The sequence below is a fragment of the Heterostelium album genome (genome assembly GCF_000004825.1).
Source record: "Heterostelium album PN500 unplaced genomic scaffold PPL_scaffold1, whole genome shotgun sequence".
Taxonomy (NCBI): Eukaryota; Evosea; class Eumycetozoa; order Acytosteliales; family Acytosteliaceae; genus Heterostelium; species Heterostelium album.
The window spans coordinates 268,154-289,693 of record NW_008805063.1 but is presented as its reverse complement, the minus strand read 5'-3'; the positions used below and the strand labels follow the sequence as shown (position 1 = coordinate 289,693).

The following is a 21,540-nucleotide window of genomic DNA, read 5'->3' as shown; positions in this document are numbered from 1 at the left end:
GACGGGTATCTAAACACCAGCTTATCACCACCAATACTAGTATGCACAACAAATATAATACCCAACATATTTGTAGTGGCTAACACTAAACTAGTTTATAGAAATCAGCTAAGTAAATAAATAAAATAAATAAAACAATAATAATATCAAACTAATTTAAATCTTTTTTTTAATTATTTTTAATTTTTTTTTTTTTTTTTTTTGATCATATTTTTTTTTTTTTTTTTAATTTAAACTTGAACTTCTCATTAAAGATCATTGCACTGAATTCAAATTATGAATGATTGGTTTATTTCCACTCAAGAAATTAATGTTTCAAAAATAAGATATGTTTTTGTTTAAAATACTACAGGAGATATCAAATTTCTTGGAAATATTGTTTTAAAAGGTAATAATTTGAGAAATATTTGTTGTTTTAGATGTATGTTCTTTTATTCTTTGTTCAGTTGGTCAAATTTATTCACGAATAGGTTTACTTCCTGAATCTCAATTAATCTTTGCAAATCCTAAAAAAAAAAAAAAAAATTCCGGAGTGTGGGGTTACAATTTTTTGACCTGGTAAAAAGTAAGCATTTCATTTAAGAATTTTATTCTACAATCCAAAATAATTTTATCTTTATTTACATTTCTAAAATATATATTTATTTATATTTATTTGTATTTATTTTAAACTATTGTTTTTTTTTTTAATAATTAAATGGATAGATATTTATAATTGAAGAATGATTTGTGTCATCATCTGACGTTTCTTTTTCTATTATTATTTTATTTTATTTTTGAATACCCGTTATTCTTTAAAAATCAACAATACTTTGCAATTAGTCAATGAATCCAACACGTTGATCTTTTAAAAGGAAATTTTATTTTTGAGTAAGATTAATTGCATTTGCAAATGGAACACTTGTTGTTGCTGATGGTCATCATCAGATTTAATTCACTGTTGTTGTGGGGAATTAAAAGTAGTGATTAATTGATTAGTTGTTCAATGACTGCAGAGCACGCAACTTTGATTTGTTTATTTTAAAAAAAAAAACAATAATTATATATAGTGCATTCACTCATCATCAACATCATCAATGATTAATGTGTGTGTAGAATTACAGTGCAGTCAGTCAGTGACATTGCCATAAATCAAGTGATTGAAATTGATGATGGTGCGTGTTGGTTTGATTTTACTTAACATTCTCTCATAACAACAATAGCAGCAATAATAGATAATTAATTATCCGTAGTAGTGTTGATTCAAAAGTAAGAAAAAACCAGTAGCACAATAATAATACCATGGTGAACTTTCTGACCGGTTGCTTCGACATTGTTTGTTAAAAACTTGCCATTTAGAGGAAGCGGTGAATGATCCTTCAGTAAGATGATGTCGAACCAATTCGACAATTTTGAAAAAACAACTAATCAACACCACACACATTAATTAAATAACTGCAATTAATTGTTGTGGTTTGGTGAAAACCAAAAACAATCGCTTTTAAAAATTTGGGAATGGTAGTTGGTGGAGTGCGGGGGTGATTTTATTTTTTAAAAACTGAAATTTGATGATGGCGAACCAATAACGCACGATGTCTGCATTAAACACTATGCAATTGGTATTGTGAATGTTCTTCTGCCACCAGTATGCTGCTTCTATACCCCCACATACATTATTGTGAAGCAAAGACCACACTTTTTAAAGAACAAATATATTCTTTATATTGAATCATATGATTTCAATCGTATATTATTATTTTTTAATTTAATTTTCTTTTTTAAATTTCCTTTCAACAAACAAATTTGTGTGGTGGTGGCCTTGCAATAGTAACAGCAGCAGCATCATAACGATTCAAAAACAATCATACATCTATTTATCAACAAATAATAAATAATTGTTTTTTGATTTATAAAACAAAATAAAACAAAACTAAAAAAAACTTAATTGTTTTAAAAATAATAATTATTTATTTATATTTATTCTCTCACTAGCAAAAAGATAATTATATATCTTTAATCAACCTTTTTTTCCTTTTTTAAAAATTCAATATATAGTTAATCAATAATAATTTATTTTATTTATTTATAATACATATATATAACATTACAAACATATCTTATTTATTTTATTTATAAAGTTTTATGTATCTAAATCTGTTTCAAATAAGTAGTATCATTACTCTTTTAAATTATAATATTACATTAAAATAAATAACAATAATAATAATATCACAGTTAAAAGTTCATTTAATAATAGTTATTAACACAATTCATAAAGCTAAACTTAAAAATAAGCAATATAGTAGCATCATTATCTAATAATCTACAATAGAATCATTAATTAAAACAAATTATAGTAAAGATTTAAATTAAAAACAAACGACAATAGCAGTAGCATATTTAAAAAAAACAAAAAAGGTAAAGCATTCATTATTTTATTGATACCACTATAGTGTTGTGTTGTGTAATGTTGCTACAAGCATTACAATTGTGTTCACTTTAAGTCTACCACTTCATCTTTACAACAATAGTGCAACATTAGTGATAGAAACAACATAAAATAGATTCATAAAAGTGTTTAACAGATCTATTTGAATATGTTCTACTTTTTTAAATCTTTGTAAATTGAATTGGTGTGTGTGTCTTTTTATTATACTTTTTTTTTATTTTAAAAAAAACAAATAAATACACCCCCACCATTTCAATATAAATGTTCTCTTATTCTAAAAAAAAGAAACGATAATTTCATCTCTTGGTTACCATTGTCGGACTTTTTTTAAAAACAAAAATTTTAAAAAATTTCATTGTATTTTTGTGTGTTTTTTTCTAGATCCAACCATTTTTGTCAAACAATTTCAACCAATCGATTCAAAATATAACTGCTTCCCCTACCAATGTGTCGAAAGCATGGTACATTTTCGGAAGCACCTGCCCCAAAGAGTGAAGAGAAAAGAATATTTTGCGAATGCATTCGCTTTAATTATATTATTTTTCAGAGGGTGCAGTAGTCCATTGGAATAATTCATATCTAAAAAGGACTCAATTCTTAACTTTCTATCCACTTTTTTCACATTTCTAATATCTTTCTGTCACTCAGCTGTTCAATGATATCAAAATAGTAATAACAACAATAGTATTTATAACAACATCCATCCTCAAAATAAAAGAACAATTAAAACAAACAAATTAATTTATTATTTAATTATTATTTAATTTAATTAATTAATCACACACCCAAATAACTTTTTTGCATTTTATTTTATTTTCGAACAAATATATTCTTTTTAGAATAATAATTATTATTTCATCAATAACAACTTTTTTGAACTTTCGGGAATATTATTCTTTAACTCAAAATTTCATTGTATTTCGCAACCACACACAATTTATAAAATCCCTTCCACACAGTAACACACCACCACAAAATTTTTGATAATTCAAATTGTTTTTTTTTAATAAAAATAAAAATAGCAATTATTTTCACTCTTAACCACCTTAAAGATCTAAAAAAAAAAATAATAATAAAAAAAAAATAATCAACAGCCAACCACACGAACAACATTTATAATATTTATATATTATTATTATCATTATTTATTATAACTGTTTGAAAATATAACCAATTGTATTTATATCAAAATTGTATACAAAAAGAAAAACAAAGTCAGGAAAATTAAAACAAAACAAAAAACAACATATTCTAACAAAAAAACAAAAGTAAGAGCAAAACATAACATAGAAACATATTGACAAATAACACCAAATATCATAATAACAATATCAAACATAAAATCATTATATCGTATCGTTGAATATTCATGGTTACTGTCTCCATAGTTTTGTTACACACCACCACAACCACCATTATTCACTCACTTATACTAAATTATAAGGCATAGATTGCATCTTGTTATTCAATAGAATTCAAAACGACAGCAACATTTAATAGTATCCAATATTATATACCGATCTCCAATTTGTGAAGAATTGAACTTCTCAGTACACATTATTAATAGTCGGGTCTTTTCTTCTCTATTCTCAAATTAAAAAACAAACAGTAGAACAAATAATTTTTACATATACAACAAATCTTAATACAACCACACATTATTTATTTCACTGGGAAACTATTATTATTATTACTACTACTACTACTCAACAAAAAGGTAAATATTATCACATTGCCGACTACACATGGCTAGCACTATAAATGTTGGTTTAAAAAATAAAAGAATACAATATAATCATGAATAGCAACATTATTGCTTCTATAATTTAGAGATCTGCTAAAGATACAAAACAAACACAACAAACAAAAAACACTCTAAACATAAATATTCAGTTCATTTCCATTTCCTTTTCTCTCACTCACTTTACAAATATTACAATTTAATTAACAACAACAACAAGAACCAAAGGAACTAATATATTGTTATTTTATTTTTTTTCTATCTCCATTTTCTTATAATTATTTTAATTTCTATATATTATTACGTAAATATATTTATTTATACTATACATTACTTTTATATTTTTATTTATTATTATAATGTGCCTTTTCAAATTTTATAAAATATCAAAATATCATTAAAATTATATAGAATTATTGAATGTCTGAAGTTGCAACTAAATTTATAAATATCTTTTTAAAAGATAAGAAGCGTATGGACCCTGAGAGAGTAAAGGCCAAAGCTGCGCAGAAGCTAGAGAAACGTTCAGGTAAAAAGACAGTATATCAACATTCACAACCAACGGAAGCCAACGCTTCCACCATTATATACGAATTTTCAGAGGCCGAGAAAACATCACCACAAGGCGCAGACACTATCTCTGCCACACGTAGAAGTTGGTCAGAGCAAATGGATAGTGACAAAGAGAATTTCGTAGGAGAGAGAGAGTTTACCGACAATTCATTACTATCGCATCCATCGTTCTTGGAGCCATCGCGTGTCAAGCGCATACAAGTTCAAAGTGTAGCAATTATATATAATCCATTCTCTGGTTCCAAGATTGGTGAGAAGATCATGAATGAAGCCAGAAACTACTTTGAAGTACATGGTTTGACCGTTCAGATTATTCCAACCGAATACAAAGGACACGCAGAGGATCTGTGCAGAAACATCGACGTTACCAACGTCGACGCCATCTGTTTGGTCGGTGGTGACGGAACCATTCACGAAGCCGTCAACGGTATCATGAAGAGAGATCCAGAGACTCGTGAGAAGTTTGTTCTCGCCTGTCTGCCAGCCGGTACCGGTAACTCTTTCGTCATGGAGCTCCAAGGAACTCTGAGTATCAAGCACATCTGTGAGAGAATTCTCAACGGTCTCACCGTGCCAATCGATATAGCCAAGGTTACATGTGTCAAGAAAGACATGATTTCACAAGAGTGCAATAGAAGAAAGATGGAATTCCGTACACTCAAATCAACACTTGCCAACGTCGATCTCAATTCCAGTCAGCTTTCATCTTCGCTTGACGCCAAGAGAAAGTCATATCACGATCTCAAGACCGTTAGACCGGACATTCTGATGGAGTATGGTGCACATCTCGCAGAGGAGGAGCACTTGGAGACTCCACCCGAAGTTATTTATAGTTTCAATTCTCTTCATTGGGGACTCGGTTCAAAAGTTAATATCACTGCCGAGAAGATGCGTTGGATGGGCAAGGCTGTCAGATACACTACCGCTGCACTGCTAGAGCTGTTTAAGGGAGAGAAGATTTTGGCACGTATCGAGTACGAGGATGCAAATGGTGAGATTTCAGCGTTAGAGGACGAGTTTTGTTTGGCAATTGTAAATAATATTCAAGGAGCTGCCAAGGGTATGAAGATGGCACCAAAGGCCAAGCTGAATGACGGTCTCTTTGATCTCATCCTGATCAAATCGTCCAAGACATTCGATTTGATGAACATTTTCGCAAAGATTTACGATGGTACACACACAGAGCTTGATTTTGTCATATATAAGCAGGTCAAGCGTTTCAGTATTACACCATTCAAGAAGGACAAAGAGAGAAAGAAGCGTTTGCACAAAGAGAAGAAGAGAATCAAAGCCGCCAAGAAGACCGGTCAAGAGATTGACAAAACACCACTTGAAATTTTAAAGACCGAATGTAATACAATTTTATCAGAACTAGAGGATCAAATAGATGAAGAAATTATAGATATAGACGGAGAGTTGAAAGGTACCACTCCTTTTATTTGTGAAGTACTCCCTAGATCGATCAGGGTAGTTGTATAAATTAATAAATAACGATATTATTTAATATTTTTTTTAATCAACAACAACAAAAAAAACAAAAACAAAGTAATCTGTCTCATTTAGTTTTAAAGTTCTTTCTTATTTTATTTTCAAGCTTCTTTTTGTTTTGTTTTTTATTGTCTAGTTTTAAAAAAAAAACCCTATCTAATGATAAAATTTAATCTTATACATAATTATTGGCTTCCTTTCTAATTGTAGCTACAATTAACAATCTTATAAAATAATTTTAAATCTAGAATATCATCAACTTTTAATATTCTACAAAATAATAATTCAAAACAAGTAAGAATACTTTTAATTTAAACAGTTTTAGTATATATATCTTTTTTTTCATAAAATTACACAAAATAACCAATCGTTTTTGATTATTTTTCAAATTTTATTTCTTTTTTAATATTATAAATGAATGGACAGTGAGTGTGTTTTTTAAAGTGATGACATATTTATTTATTTTAAATAATAGTCTGTCGGAAAGATTTAAATTTATTTGTTTGAATTTTATATCTTACAAAAAGTTACAGGCAACACCAATAATAAAACATTAAAACTGTTTTTAAAAGAGTTAAAGTTTAAAGAGTCATCTTTAACAGAATATGTTTTGAATATTCATGATTTAGATTACAACGTGATAATAAACCTTTTAAGTATAAATAGGAGTAAAATCAAAAAAAATAAAGGTAATATTCAAATTAAATATTTATAAGTTGTTGTTGTTGTAAAAATATAAATATATTTTCTTTTTTACAATTATATAGTTTTGTTTTTAAAAGTTTGTATAGTTTTACAAAAATGGTACTTGAAAAAATGGTTGCTGAAAAGAAAATTATAGAAAAGATAGATGAATGGACAAGAATTCCTAGTTTCGATAGTTATATGCTGAATATGATGAAACTGGAATACGTTGATTTCGATAGACATATTTTAAGAATGTCAATCATAGTTCCGGAAAAGTTTTGTAATCAAATGTTAACTCTACATGGTGGTATTATGACAACTTTAATTGGTAAGAAAAAAAAATTGGAATGAATATCTTTGTTTCTTTTTAAAAAAAAACAATATTAATTTATTATTTTATTATTTTTAGATATTGTTAGTACTATTGTTGTTACTACATATGATATAGATAATTTAGTACCGGGATGGAGCGTTGATATGTCAATGAGTTTTTCTACACCAATTCTTAAAGGTGATAAGATCTTGATTGAATCACATCTCTATAAGATTGGAAAAAGTTTGGCATTCACCGAATCAACTATTTATGATTCAAACAGTCAAGTCTGTTGTAAATCACTTCACACCAAAAGAATCAATAAAAGATACAAAATGTAAAATTGTTTATTTCTTTTGAAAATAGAACAGATTTTGTTTCTATTTATAATTTAAATAAATTGTTTGTATTTTAAAAATATAATATTTAAAGTACTAGAATATTTCTTATTTGAATTTTCAACCTTTAAATTGGATGATAGTTAAAAAGTAAAATGAAATAATTGATAAGGATCAAGAATACCCTCGATTCCTTTATTTTACCTTGTTATATATTTTAATAAAAAATAAAATAAATTAAAATCCAAAAAAGGAAATCTAAGACGACAAAATGTTGTTGGATTTTTTGTAATGAATTTGAATTCATTAAACTTGTGAATGCGTTTATTTATTGTTTAGCATTAGTTTTTTGTAAAGGTTTAGTTTTAGTTTAGTTTAGTTAAGTTGTTTTAGTTGTAATATAATATATAAAGTAAAAATAAATAATGTCGAAACCACAGAATATCAAAGAGAAAGAGGAAGCGTTATTCAAGTTATTGGATCAATGGAAAGGTTTGACAGGTTTCGATTCTGTCATGTTCAAATATCTAAAGATGGAATCTATCGATCACGAAAAGAACTCCATTATAATGTCTATGACAGTACCACAGGAATTGTGTAATGTTTTATCGACTCTGCACGGTGGTGCGATGGCAACTCTAGTTGGTAAGTTACCTAAATGAAGTAATAGAACAAAACGGATCGAAACAACACAATATTAATAGATAGATATTATATTAGATATTGTCAGTTCGATTGCAATCATTAGTACAGACCCAAGTAATATGCCACCAAGCGTCAGTGTCGATCTATCTATAAGTTATGCAGCGACAGCACCTCTCGGCGAAACCATTACAATCGAATCACTAGTTTATAAAATAGGAAAGAACTTAGCATTCTCAGATACAACCATTTACAATTCAAAGAAGAAAGTATGCTGCAAAGGCAGTCACACCAAATTCATTCACAGAGCTAAATTCTAGAATTTCACAGGTTTAATATTATTATTATTATTATATTAGAAAATAACTCAAAAACATAAAGATAAGATATTCGCGAATACGTAAAGTTTAACATTTAATGTTTTGTTCGAACTTTACAATTAAAATAATAAAATATCAATATATATATATTAAAGTAATCACTTTAATTAATTAATTATAGTAAAACAAAACAAAACAAAATTAGATATTTTCATTTTTCTTTAATCAATAATGATTAATTTCCGAATCCATTTGATTGTTTTTTTTTTTTTTAATTAAAATAGATAGATAGATTGTTAGTTAGTTACCAGATAAGAAGAAGAAGAAGAAGAAGAAAGTAATATGACAGAAACCAATCAACAAAAAGAAGAGGTTTTGATAAAGACTTTGGATCATTGGAGAACTTTGAATGGTTTCGATTCGAATATGTTGCGATATTTAAAGTTAGAGTCAATCGATCACGAGAAACACCGTGTAATCATGACGATGACAGTACCAGATGAGCTTTGTAATCCTTTATCAACACTGCATGGTGGTGCTATGGCTACAATTGTTGGTAAGTTTATTTATTAATAAACAAGCAGATCCTCTTTAGTTTTAACTATATATTAACAGATCTGTTTTATTTATCATCATAATCATCATCATCATCATAATCATTATAATAATCATTTTCTAAAGATATTGTAAGTTCTATTGCAATTATAAGTACAGATCCATCACATCTACCACCGAATGTATCGATTGATATGTCTATTAGCTATGCAGCAACTGCACCGGTCGGAGAATCAATCACAATAGAATCGATACTCTATCAACGAGCAGAGAACAAAGCATATGTTTATACCGATACAACCATTTACAATGCTCAAAAGAAAGTATGTTGTAAAGGTAGTCATACTGTATTTATTAGTAGAGCCAACATGTAAAAAACAAAACAAAACAAAACAAAACAGAACAAAACAAAACAAAACTAACTTAACAATAGTATTGTCTACTACGAATAATTAATTAAATTATAATTAAAAGATGTATATCATTAATCATAACCTTTTAATTTAAAAAATTGTTAAATTCTTTTTTCTTTTTCTTTTTTTTTTTTTTTTTTCTTCTAATCAATAAATAGGAAATACAAGGAATATTCATATTTTAATGAATAAACAAAAAAAAACTAAGAAATGAAAGACACGTATTAAAAAAGATATTTCTTATTTAGGAATTAATGCAAAAACAGAAAATTTGTAAAAAATCTTTTACAAAACCCGAATTTTTCTGATTTTTTTCAGTTGCATCATCTTTTTTCAACATTATCTTGATTTTTAAATTTTGGTTATAGATTAAGTATTTAAAACGGGTGTTTTTTAAAAAACAAAATTTAATATCTATTTAAAATTAAAACAAAAATCAATCAATCAAACAAACAATCTTATCTTTTAATAATTTATTTGTAAATAATAATAACAACAAAACAAAATGAAAGAATCAATTGCCGTCTGGATCCCAATCGATACCAATGTCAACGCTGACGACTATCAAATTCCAACCATCGAGAATCAAAAGGATGCATTGATGGGATTGGTTGCACCAGCCGAGGATGACGAGGATTTGGCCAATAACAATGACGAGTCCGACGATGACAACTACTATGGAAGAAGAGGAGCAAAACAAGAGGTAGATCCAATGGAGAAACTCATCTCAAGAAGATTCAAAGAGTTTGTTGCACCATGGATTGACATTATGAGTTTTTCACACAATGTCGCCTCTGAGGCTGGAAAGAGAGGTGCTCCACACGTTGGTGAATTGACATGCACCAAATTCACTTGTGACCGTTCACCAACTTTCAACTATATGACAATGCGTGGTGAAATCATTCCACACGTTGTCTTCCGTGCCATTGGAAAGACATCGAATCGTGTCTTACCAATCATCGAGTATGAGATGCATCATGTTCAGATCACCAATGTATCGATCAGTGGTGGTTCAGGTGGAAAGCCAGTCGAAACCATGTCATTGAATGCAAAGATTATGATCATCAAGAATATTAGATTGAATTTGGAAACCGGTGAATTTGAAACCTACCAAGTTGCCAAGTGGGATCAATTGAAAGGAACCGGTTCAAAGACACTCTATTCCAACAAATCTGGTGCCAAAGGAACCAGCAAGACACTTTTGGAGATTGCCAAGAAGAGTTTGATGGTCGATTTGGATTCACACGATCCATCAACAGTTGCACTCCTCAAGGAAATGGGAATCGTCACCGAATATGAATTACCACAAGACAGTGCAGTCGAGTACGAAGATCGATCTTTCCAACTCATCTCTAAAGTTTTATCTCACAAAGAACCAGAACTCTATCAAATCTTCAAAACACCAAAACCACAAACCATTGAAAACTACAAGAAGACCATTGCCGAGACTCTCTCAATTCCAGTCGATACCATCAAAAATTTGTATAGTGCAGGTACTGGTATTTTAATCAACGAAGAAAAGTTTTTGAAACCAGTAACTTCCTTTATTGTACAGAAATCAGATGGAAAGTTTGTTGGATACAACTAAATTTAATAGAATCAATATTAATAATTATAATTATTAATATTTTAATTTGTTATATAATCAACTTACTTAAAAATATAAAATAAAGTATTTAAAATTATTAGATTTTTTAAAAAAAAATTTAATTTATATGTAGATAATTATTTATTTCATTCTGCACGTGCACAAAACCATCTCCTTTTTACAATAAAGATAGAAATAGAAAAAAGCTTGTAGATAATAGAAAGATGAACATTTGAAACATAAGATTCTTATACTTCCAATGTTGGAAATGGTTTTAGATTTAATAAATATTAATGTAAAGGATTATCAAAAAATAAATTGAAAAAAACAATAATATTTTACTTAATATCAAAATGAATGGTATCTTTATTTCTACTTATAAGTTATAAAAAAAATATTGAGTTAATAGAGAATATTTATATTTTTTTAACAAAATATATTTTTCTAAGGTTTGTTGAATCACTTGTAATTCTAGGATACAATTTCTGATGAGAATAATGTAATCCTATTTTTAAATTATTTTTCTCGTTGTCATAGTGATCGTATGTTTGAATGATGAATCGAGAATAATTTGGTGAGATGCTGTTTTTGAATTTTCGACATAAACTAGAAAGACCCTTCGAACCCAACGATTGAGTGTTGACTTCGAGTGTTTCGATACTGATGAGTTTCTCAATGATTGGAAGCCAATGATCGATATTTCCATTCAAAGGGAAGCATAAATAAGTGACATTAAAAGATGATTCTTTGAAATATTTGAAAATGTTGGGTCTAAGTTTGAGAAAAGAGATCTTCTTCAAGTTTGGGAGTTCTAAAAGTTGTTTTGGTGATACTGGTTTATAGAAAGAGACATTGAACAATGATATAACACTGTCTCTGAAGGAATTTGGAATATTTACAGGATCGCATATTGGTAATTTGATTTGGTCTAGTAATGGCATCTTGGTGAGTACCAGTTCCTCTAAAGATCCAAGACGAACTTTGTAGGTGTGTGTCAAATCTAATTTCCTGAGTGACTTGATTGTGGCGATTGCATTGATGAGTGAGTATCTAATATTGACGTTGTTACAAACGAGTGTCCTGAGATTCGGCATTTTGCTTGCTACACTCTTGAAGGTAAGATAATTGATGTCTCTATAAGATGATTTATTCACATAAATATGTAACTTCTCAATGGTTGTAAGTAGATTGTTGAGAAGGATATCTGTACTGTTAACAAATTGTTCAAACATTGTATTGTGAATATGTAGTTTTGTTATCTGTTTGATCGGACACCATGTTCTTGTTAATCTAAGTAATTCATTATTTATCAATGGTTCCAAATTTAAGTATCCACTAAAAGTGGGTATAATAATTAATAAAAGTTTATTCTGTTTTTTGTGTTTATGACATCAATACTTACGAATTTATATTCATCTGTTTTATAAAAACACTATTGAATAAAGTGGTAACAATACCATATAATTGTTTGTTGACAAGAGTGATTGTCAAAGCATCACGATATGAGAAGAATGGACTCGTGTGATTGGTACACAACATCCAATAATATTGAAATATCTTTGAAATGATCAAGAAAGGTAAACGATAGTCGACATGACCACGATGGAATCTTATTGCAGGATTGTCATCAAACAATGTATTTTGTAATCTGATCTGATCATCTCTATGTTTGATAATTGCATTGACCAAGCTATCTTTATTCAAAGATTTATTCACCTTTAACTTTTTATCAATCGATATTTGATAGAGTTGATCTTTTCTCAACTTTAATAACTCTTCTTTACTCTTATTATCAACATCTAATAATAAATTCGACATTATTATTTAATTAATATAAATAATACAATTCAATAACATTGAATTGATAATAATAAAAAAAATTAGATTCATTTATGCAATTCATTGTTTGATGCTCTATTTCTTGGAAAGTTTTTACTTTTGGGATATTTTGCGAAACGAAAACAAACAATAAAAATAATTGCCTGTAGTTTTTTTTTATTGTAAAAACTATCAAGCTTTGCAGAAATTAAATGAAACAAAAATTAAAACAATATCTTAAGGAAATTTTTTATTTGAGAGAATCCAAAGAAATTTAGTTTGTTTGTTTTAACAGTTCATACAAATAATGAAAATAAGTTAACTTATTTGCCATAGAACAGGACATATGGAGAAAATCCAATATCTCTTGTCTAAATATCCAGAGTTTGCCAATCAATTGACGAAACCAAGAAAACATAGTAGATATTATATTAAAATGGACGATGTTGAAATGATTGAAATCATTTTGGAAAAGATCAACTTCCCATTGAACAATCTAAACCAATATCAACGATCAATAAAACCTAGATTCAGATTTATCAAAAAGAAAAACGATCTCAAAGAACTATCAAATTCTAACTAAATTAAATTTTGTTCTCATTTAAAACAAGTGTGCTTTATTTCTATATTATATTATTTCAATTTATATTTGTTTAACAAAATATATTTTTCTAAGGTTGTTTGTACCACTTGTAATTCTAGGATACAATTTCTGATGAGAATAATGCAATTCTATTTCTAAATTACATTTGTAAATATCAAAGTGATCGAATGCTTTTATATAGAATCGAGAATAGTTTGGTGAGATGCTGTTTTTGAATTGTCGACACAAACTAAGAAGACCCTTTGAACCCAACGATTGAGTGTTGACTTCGAGTGTTTCGATACTGATGAGTTTCTCAATGATTGGAAGCCAATGATCGATATTTCCATTCAAAGGGAAGCATAAATAAGTGACATTAAAAGATGATTCTTTGAAATATTTGAAAATGTCGGGTCTAGTTTGGTAAAAAGAGATCTTCTTCAAGTTTGGGAGTTCTAAAAGTTGTTTTGGTGATACTGGTTTATAGAAAGAGACATTGAACAATGATTTTACACCATCTCTGAAGGAAACTGGAATGTTTACTGGATCGAATCTTGGTAATTTGAATTGGTCCATTAATGGAAATTTCATGAGTGCTAACACCTCTATATTTCCGAGACGATGTCTTAACGTGTCTGTTAAATCTAATTTTTTGAGTGACTTGATTGTTGCGATTGCATTGATATGCGATTGTCTAATCCTAATAGAATCACAAACGAGTGTCTTGAGATTCGTCATTATGTTTGCTACTTTCTTGAAGATCATATAATTGATGTTTCTATCACAATTGTATATGATTGTTGCTTTATCCAAAGTAATATGTAACTTTTCAACGGATATGAGTAGATTGGTGTGAAGGATATCTGTACTGTTTACCAATGATTCTAACAGTTTGTAGTCAATATGTAATTTAATTATGTGCTTGATCGGACACCATGTCCTTGTTAATCTATTCATTTCATTGTCTATAATTGGAGGATCTCTGAAACTTAATATTAATTAAAATAAACATCTTTGAAAAAAAGATATATCTTGGAAGATTTACTTACATATTTAATTGTATTGCTTTTGAAATATTCTTCTTTTTTATAAAAATACTATTGAATAAAGTGGTAACAATACCATATAATTGTTTGTTGACAAGAGTGATTGTCAAAGCATCACGATATGAGAAGAATGGACTCGTGTGATTGGTACACAACATCCAATAATATTGAAATATCTTTGAAATGATCAAGAAAGGTAAACGATAGTCGACATGACCACGATGGAATCTGATTGCAGGATTGTCGTCGAACAATGTCTTTTGTAATCTGATCTGATCATCTCTATGTTTGATGATTGCATTGACCAAGCTATCTTTATTCAAAGATTTATTCACCTTTAACTTTTTATCAATCGATATTTGATAGAGTTGATCTTTTCTCAACTTTAACAACTCTTCTTTACTCCTAATATCAACATCTAATAATAAATTCGACATTATTATTTATTTATTATAATATATAAAAATAAAAAATACAATTCAATAACATTAAATAATAAAAGTTTGACCAATGAATTCATTCATTCAATACATTTGTTTGATGTTCTATTTCTTGGAAAAGTTTTTACTCTATTTTAAAAAACAAATTATTACTTAAAATTTATTTACTATTTTTTTATTGTACTGAAGTATGTTTGTTTGTCAGCCAACACTAAAAATAAATACCTTTCCTTTAATAACTCATTTTTTATTTGGGGTAAGCAAATATGAAAAAATTATTGAAAAGAAACTACCTTTTTAACTATTATTTAAATGAACTTAAACTGTATTATACCGATCATTCTATCTGCCTTTATTTGTATCAAACGTTTGATGCAGCAATCAAAGCTGGAAGCTTCGAGACATTGAAATATCTGCTCGATATGATCAAACCGATATCAAGATCGAGTTTCTACAAATCAATAGATTTCAGTATTATCTTAAATTATGCAGCGGAGTATGGAAGTTTGGAGAAAGTCAAATACATTTGCGAAGAACTTCAAAGAAGAGTTTGAATTACTATAATGCATTAGTGGCACCTGGAGACATTGAAATTGTCAAGTACTTGGCTGATAAACTGGAGAATTGTGGTAAACAGAGGGTAGAAAAGAATGATTTCACTATAATGAGGTAAAAAGATAATGCAGCCAAGATGGGTCGAATTGATATGATTGAGTGGTTGGCAGAACATAGATCAGAAGATAGAGAGTTTAGTAATATGTACTACGGTGCGGTTACTGGCGGACATCTCGATGTTGTTCAATACCTACTCGATATCAATGAGCCAATAAGATCTGCCCACATGAGAGTTATGGTACATTGTTTGATTGTTCAATATATTGCAATCAATTAGAAATAGCAAAAATATTGTACCAATACAACATCAGAGAATCACTTGCCACTCCAATAGATTTTGCAGCATTTGATCAAATGTGTTTGAATACAATACCATATAATTGATAATTGCACTGGCCAAGCTATCTTTATTCAAAGACTTGGTCACCTTTAACTTTTTATCAATCGATATTTGATAGAGTTGATCTTTTTTCAACTTTATCAACCCATTCTTTACTCTTATTATCAATATCATTTAAATAACATTGAATTAATAATTATTCACGTGAATTAATAAACAAAAAATAAAAACAAAAATAAAATCTCAATGTATATGTGTGCTGTTTGAAACTAAATAATCTATAACAACAACACTTCATTGCACGAATAGAGAAAATAAAAGCCCGCTTTTATTTGTTTATTGTTTTTGGTTTGGGGGTATTAATAAGTGTCCCAAAAAAAGTTCGAATAGTGGGTGAATTTTTTTGTTTTTTCATGTTTTTTGTGTTTTTTTTTGTGGTTGTCGAATCAATCTGATTGAAACTCGCGCCTGATCATGGTTCGAATAAAAGACAAATTGTTTTAAGATCATCAACAAAGAATTCTTTCAAAAAATTCACCACTCTACACACACAAAAAAACTAAAGTTGTTTAGAAGATAAACTGAAATGAAAAAAAAAAAAGCACAAAACAAATACCACCAGGTAGGTAATTTGAAGTTCTTTTTTTGTGTGACCTTAGCCAACGATCATCGTGTCTATACCCCCTATCACTGAGTTCTTCTCTACCCTAAATCTAAACAATTTCTAAGATGTTTAAAATATTTTATTTTAAAGAATAAAATTTCAGCACTTCACCCACTCACACTTTGTTTACCCTTACATTGCCCCTTTCGTATTTTTTTAAATATATAACTTTAATTTATATCTCTCCTCTATTCAATTCAATTCAATTCTATTCTATCCTTTTTTTTTTTCTTAATATTTAATTTTGTTTGAGTAATTTTAACTTAAATTATTTCAATAAACAAATTATTTGTATTTTTTTTTTTTATTTAAAAGAAAGGAAGGAAAGAAAAAGAAGAAAGGAAAAAAAAAAAAATAGAAATATAAAAACAATAAAATTGTAGAACAATGGTACCTTCTCCGGATGTAAAACAACGTGGAAACGTTAGTTCAACAACAACTTCGGTTTCATCGACAACAACTTCAACAACCCCTGAAAAATATACACCCATTATTACAGATATAGAAACCTATAAATCTCAGAATGATGCGGCCAACAAGGAGAAATTCAAGAATATCGATTGGAAAAGCAAGATAGTAAAGAGAGTTCCGAATGAATTTGGCGGTCCCCTTGGTTGTTTGCTCATTATGACATTCTCACATTTCATTGTTTTCTACTTTTTCGCCTGTCTCAATGTGAATGGTGGAGCTTTGATTCTGCCAGAGAGTTGGTCGCTCACCGGTCTCCAGGAGTGGGGATACAAGCTGTTTTCGATTCTCTATGAAAAGGCGTTCCCAACTGCCTACGCCATCCAAGTCTACTGGATTTTCCAGATTGCAAATGCCATCTTCTACGTGACGCTCCCGGGCATCGGAATCGACGGTCTACCACTGCCAACCCTGAATGGCAAGCATCTTTCCTACCACTGCAATGCGCTCTGCACCTGGTACGTAACCATCCCGCTGATGTTTGTTTTGCACATCACCGGAGTCTTCCCGCTGACCGACATCTACGACAATCTAGGACCAATTACTACTGTCGCCGTTCTCTCGTCGGATCTCATTGCCATTGCCGTCTACTTGTATGCCATCGTGTCAGGTGAAGCCGAGCAAGACAACTCTGGCAATGTTATCTACGATTTCTTCATGGGAGCATGGTTGAATCCACGCATCGGAAAGTTGGACATCAAGATGTTTGCAGAGGTGCGTGTCTCGTGGATCATGCTTTTCTTGATCACTCTTTCCTGCGCCGTCAAACAGTATGAGCAACTCGGATACGTCACATTCTCAATGGGATTCATCCTGTTGGCTCACGGAATCTACTGCAACGCCATCATGAAGGGTGAGCAGTGTATTCCACCGACCTGGGACATCTACCACGAGAAATGGGGATGGATGCTCTGCTGGTGGAATCTGGCAGGTGTTCCACTTGTCTACTGCACCCAGCCAGTCTACATCCTTACTCACCCACCCGAGATGTTGCAAGGATCGCCCCTCGTCAACGGATTCATGTTGGTACTGCTCCTCGTTGGCTACTACATTTTCGATACCGTAAACTCACAGAAGAACACTTTCCGTATGCGTTTGGCCGGCATTTGGAAGCCACGTCCCTGGGCATTCCCACAGTTGCCATGGGCAGTCCTCAGCAATCCAAAGTTCATGATTACCAAAGCCGGTTCGCCACTCCTCATCGACGGATGGTACAGTCTCGCCAGAAAGCTCCATTACACAGCCGACATGATGATGGCACTCACCTGGACAATGTCATGCGGTTACCACCACTTTATCCCACATTTCTACGCATTCTTTTTCTCTGGTATGCTCTATCACCGTTGTCTTCGTGACGAACATAAATGTGCAGAAAAATACAAACAAGATTGGGTCGAGTATTGCAAACGTGTTCAATATCGTTTCATCCCATATATTTATTAACAAAACAAAACAAAGCAGCACAGAAAGCACTGCACCAAATAATAATATCAACAAAATCACAACCTAACAATCATTAGATTATTTTCTTTAATTTCATTCTAAACACCTAATATTACAATTTTTATTCTTATCTTCACGAGATATATATTTCTATAATAATCCAACATATATATATTAATATTAATTTTCAAATAAAAGATACTTATTTAATTTTTGTTGTTATGAGAAAGAAACATAAAAAGATTGTTGTACTATTCCCATTAATTATTCTATCATATATAAATACATTTGCTCTTAAAAATGGTTGATTCTTTTTTATGAATATTTGATAGAAATGACTTATATATTCGATCATTCAACAATGACACTGATAAATTTATACATGGTTTATTAAACAAGTAAAGAAATAAAAAAAAGAATATTCAAATTGATGATTTCTTCTGGAGAATATAACTATAATAGGGATTACAAAATTAAATATTGATTGACATATTGCTCAGTATAAATAGTTGTCAATTTAAAATATGTATTCATTCAAAATATTATCTCTTAGTATAAAAGAATAAAGATAAATAAAAATGACACTTATTGGTATGTAAAAAGAAATAAACAAATAAAATATCATTAATTTAAATAATTATTAATAATCTGAAAAAATAAATAATAATCTGTAGAAAACTTAACAAGTATTGGTAATGGTGCTTCAATGGTTGAATCCATTAGTCACAGTGTAACAATGTCCGGTGGAGGTGCCAAATCATCACAAACTGGTTCACAGCTTGCCGATGTCGCCGGAACTGATGATGCCAACAGATTCGGTCGTAGATATGAATGTTACTGGTCACGTCGTTTCCATGCTTGGATCTGTAGAAGAACTCATTGGTAATACAACAAACCAATCATTATTACTGCTATATTATATTATTATTTATATTCCAACTTCTTTCATCATATATTTATAAATAAATAAAATGATGAACCTATTCCAATCTTACATTTCATCATATAATAAAAGTTGATATAGTTTATTATATTTCACCTGTTATTGTTTCAATTGTTATTGTTATTATCGTTATCGTTATTAGATCTATGTTCTTAAAATCTCTTTATATTCTGTGCTGTTGGTCTCCATTCATTACTAATTGGATGAGTTGATTCATTCTAAAAAGTAAAGAAAATAAAATATATTAGTATTATTATTATTCAAAAAATATGATAGATATAAATTATAACATACGGCTTCTTCATCTTCTTTATAAACTTTAATGGATTTATCAGCTTCACATGTAATTAAACGAGTTCCAGTACGATCGAATGCCATTGCGAAAATACCGGCTTCACTATCGAGTGAACCGGGTTGAGCTATAGTCTGTGATTTCTGGAAGCAATAACCTGTCTTCCAATCCCAGAATTGCATACTACCATTGTCACCACCAGAAACCAACACATTATCTTGATTCAACGCCAGACAATTAATGATTGCATTATGTCCCGATAGATTCTTAATAAACTGTCCCTCCGGTAATTTCCATTGTTTAATATTATCTGCACTACCAGATGCAAATGAGAATCTGCCAATTGTTGATAATAATAAGTTTGTTTAGTTTAGATTTACTATAATTATCATATGAATAACCAAGTTACATACTCTTTCTCATGCATTACCAAACCTCTTACTGATTTCTTGTGGTTGGTGAGAGTCACTGCCGATTGACCGGTCTTTAGATCCCAGAGACGAATGGTGTTGTCCATGGAACCAGAGATTACTTGGGGGTCTGGCGATTGCGAGATGAGCGATCCGACCGTTCCTTTGTGGCCGGAGAGCGTGTAGATCTCGGCTTTGGTACGCATGTCCCAGACACGGACGGTCGAGTCTTTGCCACCGGTGAAGATGATGTCGAGTGACGGGTGTAGCGCCAGCGAGTAGACACCGTTCCTGTGACCGTGATAGTGTCGGATCGGTCGATTCGCTTCGAGATCCCAGCAGATCACCTTGTTGTCCTCGCCGGCCGAGAACATATAGGGATGGCGCGCCGACAGCTGAACGGCACGCACCGGTGCAATATGATAGACCAGCGTCACCTTGAGTTCACCCGATGCCATATCCCAGACTTTGATGGTGTTATCGGTGGCACCAGTCACGAAAAACTCATTGTTCACATCGACAGAGATCGTACGCACCCAACCAGTGTGTCCGGCAACGACTCTCATCAACTTCCAAGGTGGATGCCACATCGGTTTAGTATAGCTAAGTGCAGGACCTGTCGAACCTATATTCACCAATGCTTTCTGTTGTTCTGTCATATTCATCTTCTTCACACCATTATTATTATTCGATACAACAATACTCATATTTGCATTACTATCACCAACCTTTCTTCTCTTCTCACTAATATTGTTGTTTTATAAGATAGATATTGTTGTAAGTAAGTAAGTAAAAATGATAATAAACTAAAGTATATTATAATTGTAATAATACAAACTCTTGTATATTTGGTTGAGAACTTATTATATTATCTATAGTTGTATCTTTCATTGAAATATCTTTAGATTGTACATTTGTTGTAGTTGAAGTTGTAGTTGTTGATTTAGGCGGCAGTATATCTTTAACATGTATATATTCATCGTTTATCTTTGAAAATAGTTTTATACGTTTCGAATCTAATTCATCTGTTGCACTACTATTACTATGTGCTATAGTTGCATGTACATTATTATATAATTGATTTGTGTTCTTTAATGATAATTTACAAAATTCTTTAGTCTGTATATCTATATCCATTTGTTTCTATAACTCTAATGAAACTAATGTATCATATATATATACACTCTTTGACGGTCAAACAATATTAATAAAAAGCTTGTTCAAACAGTTAAGAAAAGAAACAGTTTTTTAAAATTTTCAAATTTATTTATTTTTTATTCGACAACAATCATAGTTAACAAATCGGTAAAGTCACTTCATGAATTTTCGATAATGATAATTGTTATTTATTTAATATACAATGTTATTGGATGGTGTAATAGAATAGATAGA

General features: G+C 30.2%; 12 protein-coding genes across 12 annotated transcripts; 8 read left to right on the top strand and 4 right to left on the bottom strand.

Moving 5' to 3' along the window:
* Positions 1–486: 486 nt before the first annotated feature.
* PPL_00194 (uncharacterized protein) lies at positions 487–4,087 on the bottom strand (the record flags this gene model as incomplete). The annotated part of the gene is made up of 4 exons (XM_020571233.1): positions 487–506; positions 1,281–1,356; positions 1,652–1,674; positions 4,063–4,087. 4 exons carry the CDS (start codon positions 4,085–4,087, stop codon positions 487–489), a joined length of 144 nt encoding a protein of 47 aa, XP_020438507.1.
* A 502-nt stretch (positions 4,088–4,589) lies between these two features.
* Positions 4,590–6,723, top strand: sgkC (diacylglycerol/lipid kinase family protein; the record flags this gene model as incomplete). The annotated part of the gene is made up of 2 exons (XM_020571232.1): positions 4,590–6,215; positions 6,706–6,723. 2 exons carry the CDS (start codon positions 4,590–4,592, stop codon positions 6,721–6,723), a joined length of 1,644 nt encoding a protein of 547 aa, XP_020438506.1.
* Positions 6,724–7,031: 308 nt separating this feature from the next.
* Positions 7,032–7,942, top strand: PPL_00192 (PaaI family thioesterase; the record flags this gene model as incomplete). The annotated part of the gene is made up of 3 exons (XM_020571231.1): positions 7,032–7,245; positions 7,327–7,524; positions 7,908–7,942. The coding sequence occupies 3 exons, from the start codon at positions 7,032–7,034 to the stop codon at positions 7,940–7,942; spliced, it is 447 nt and encodes a 148-aa protein (XP_020438505.1).
* A 51-nt stretch (positions 7,943–7,993) lies between these two features.
* PPL_00191 (PaaI family thioesterase) lies at positions 7,994–8,818 on the top strand (the record flags this gene model as incomplete). Its single annotated transcript, XM_020571230.1, has 4 exons — positions 7,994–8,213; positions 8,289–8,479; positions 8,570–8,610; positions 8,815–8,818. 4 exons carry the CDS (start codon positions 7,994–7,996, stop codon positions 8,816–8,818), a joined length of 456 nt encoding a protein of 151 aa, XP_020438504.1.
* Positions 8,819–8,872: 54 nt separating this feature from the next.
* On the top strand, positions 8,873–9,537 carry PPL_00190 (PaaI family thioesterase; the record flags this gene model as incomplete). Its single annotated transcript, XM_020571229.1, has 3 exons — positions 8,873–9,086; positions 9,212–9,455; positions 9,519–9,537. 3 exons carry the CDS (start codon positions 8,873–8,875, stop codon positions 9,535–9,537), a joined length of 477 nt encoding a protein of 158 aa, XP_020438503.1.
* Positions 9,538–10,003: 466 nt separating this feature from the next.
* PPL_00189 (uncharacterized protein) lies at positions 10,004–11,086 on the top strand (the record flags this gene model as incomplete). The annotated part of the gene is made up of 1 exon (XM_020571228.1): positions 10,004–11,086. One exon carries the CDS (start codon positions 10,004–10,006, stop codon positions 11,084–11,086), a length of 1,083 nt encoding a protein of 360 aa, XP_020438502.1.
* A 416-nt stretch (positions 11,087–11,502) lies between these two features.
* PPL_00188 (uncharacterized protein) lies at positions 11,503–12,904 on the bottom strand (the record flags this gene model as incomplete). Its single annotated transcript, XM_020571227.1, has 2 exons — positions 11,503–12,421; positions 12,489–12,904. 2 exons carry the CDS (start codon positions 12,902–12,904, stop codon positions 11,503–11,505), a joined length of 1,335 nt encoding a protein of 444 aa, XP_020438501.1.
* Positions 12,905–13,547: 643 nt separating this feature from the next.
* On the bottom strand, positions 13,548–14,970 carry PPL_00187 (uncharacterized protein; the record flags this gene model as incomplete). The annotated part of the gene is made up of 2 exons (XM_020571226.1): positions 13,548–14,475; positions 14,537–14,970. The coding sequence occupies 2 exons, from the start codon at positions 14,968–14,970 to the stop codon at positions 13,548–13,550; spliced, it is 1,362 nt and encodes a 453-aa protein (XP_020438500.1).
* Positions 14,971–15,679: 709 nt separating this feature from the next.
* PPL_00186 (uncharacterized protein) lies at positions 15,680–16,110 on the top strand (the record flags this gene model as incomplete). The annotated part of the gene is made up of 2 exons (XM_020571225.1): positions 15,680–15,826; positions 16,006–16,110. 2 exons carry the CDS (start codon positions 15,680–15,682, stop codon positions 16,108–16,110), a joined length of 252 nt encoding a protein of 83 aa, XP_020438499.1.
* Positions 16,111–16,979: 869 nt separating this feature from the next.
* PPL_00185 (uncharacterized protein) lies at positions 16,980–18,503 on the top strand (the record flags this gene model as incomplete). Its single annotated transcript, XM_020571224.1, has 1 exon — positions 16,980–18,503. One exon carries the CDS (start codon positions 16,980–16,982, stop codon positions 18,501–18,503), a length of 1,524 nt encoding a protein of 507 aa, XP_020438498.1.
* A 578-nt stretch (positions 18,504–19,081) lies between these two features.
* PPL_00184 (uncharacterized protein) lies at positions 19,082–19,389 on the top strand (the record flags this gene model as incomplete). The annotated part of the gene is made up of 2 exons (XM_020571223.1): positions 19,082–19,094; positions 19,178–19,389. The coding sequence occupies 2 exons, from the start codon at positions 19,082–19,084 to the stop codon at positions 19,387–19,389; spliced, it is 225 nt and encodes a 74-aa protein (XP_020438497.1).
* Positions 19,390–19,598: 209 nt separating this feature from the next.
* Positions 19,599–21,285, bottom strand: plrg1 (WD40 repeat domain-containing protein; the record flags this gene model as incomplete). Its single annotated transcript, XM_020571222.1, has 4 exons — positions 19,599–19,664; positions 19,741–20,074; positions 20,152–20,892; positions 20,987–21,285. The coding sequence occupies 4 exons, from the start codon at positions 21,283–21,285 to the stop codon at positions 19,599–19,601; spliced, it is 1,440 nt and encodes a 479-aa protein (XP_020438496.1).
* Between the last annotated feature and the right edge of the window lie 255 nt (positions 21,286–21,540).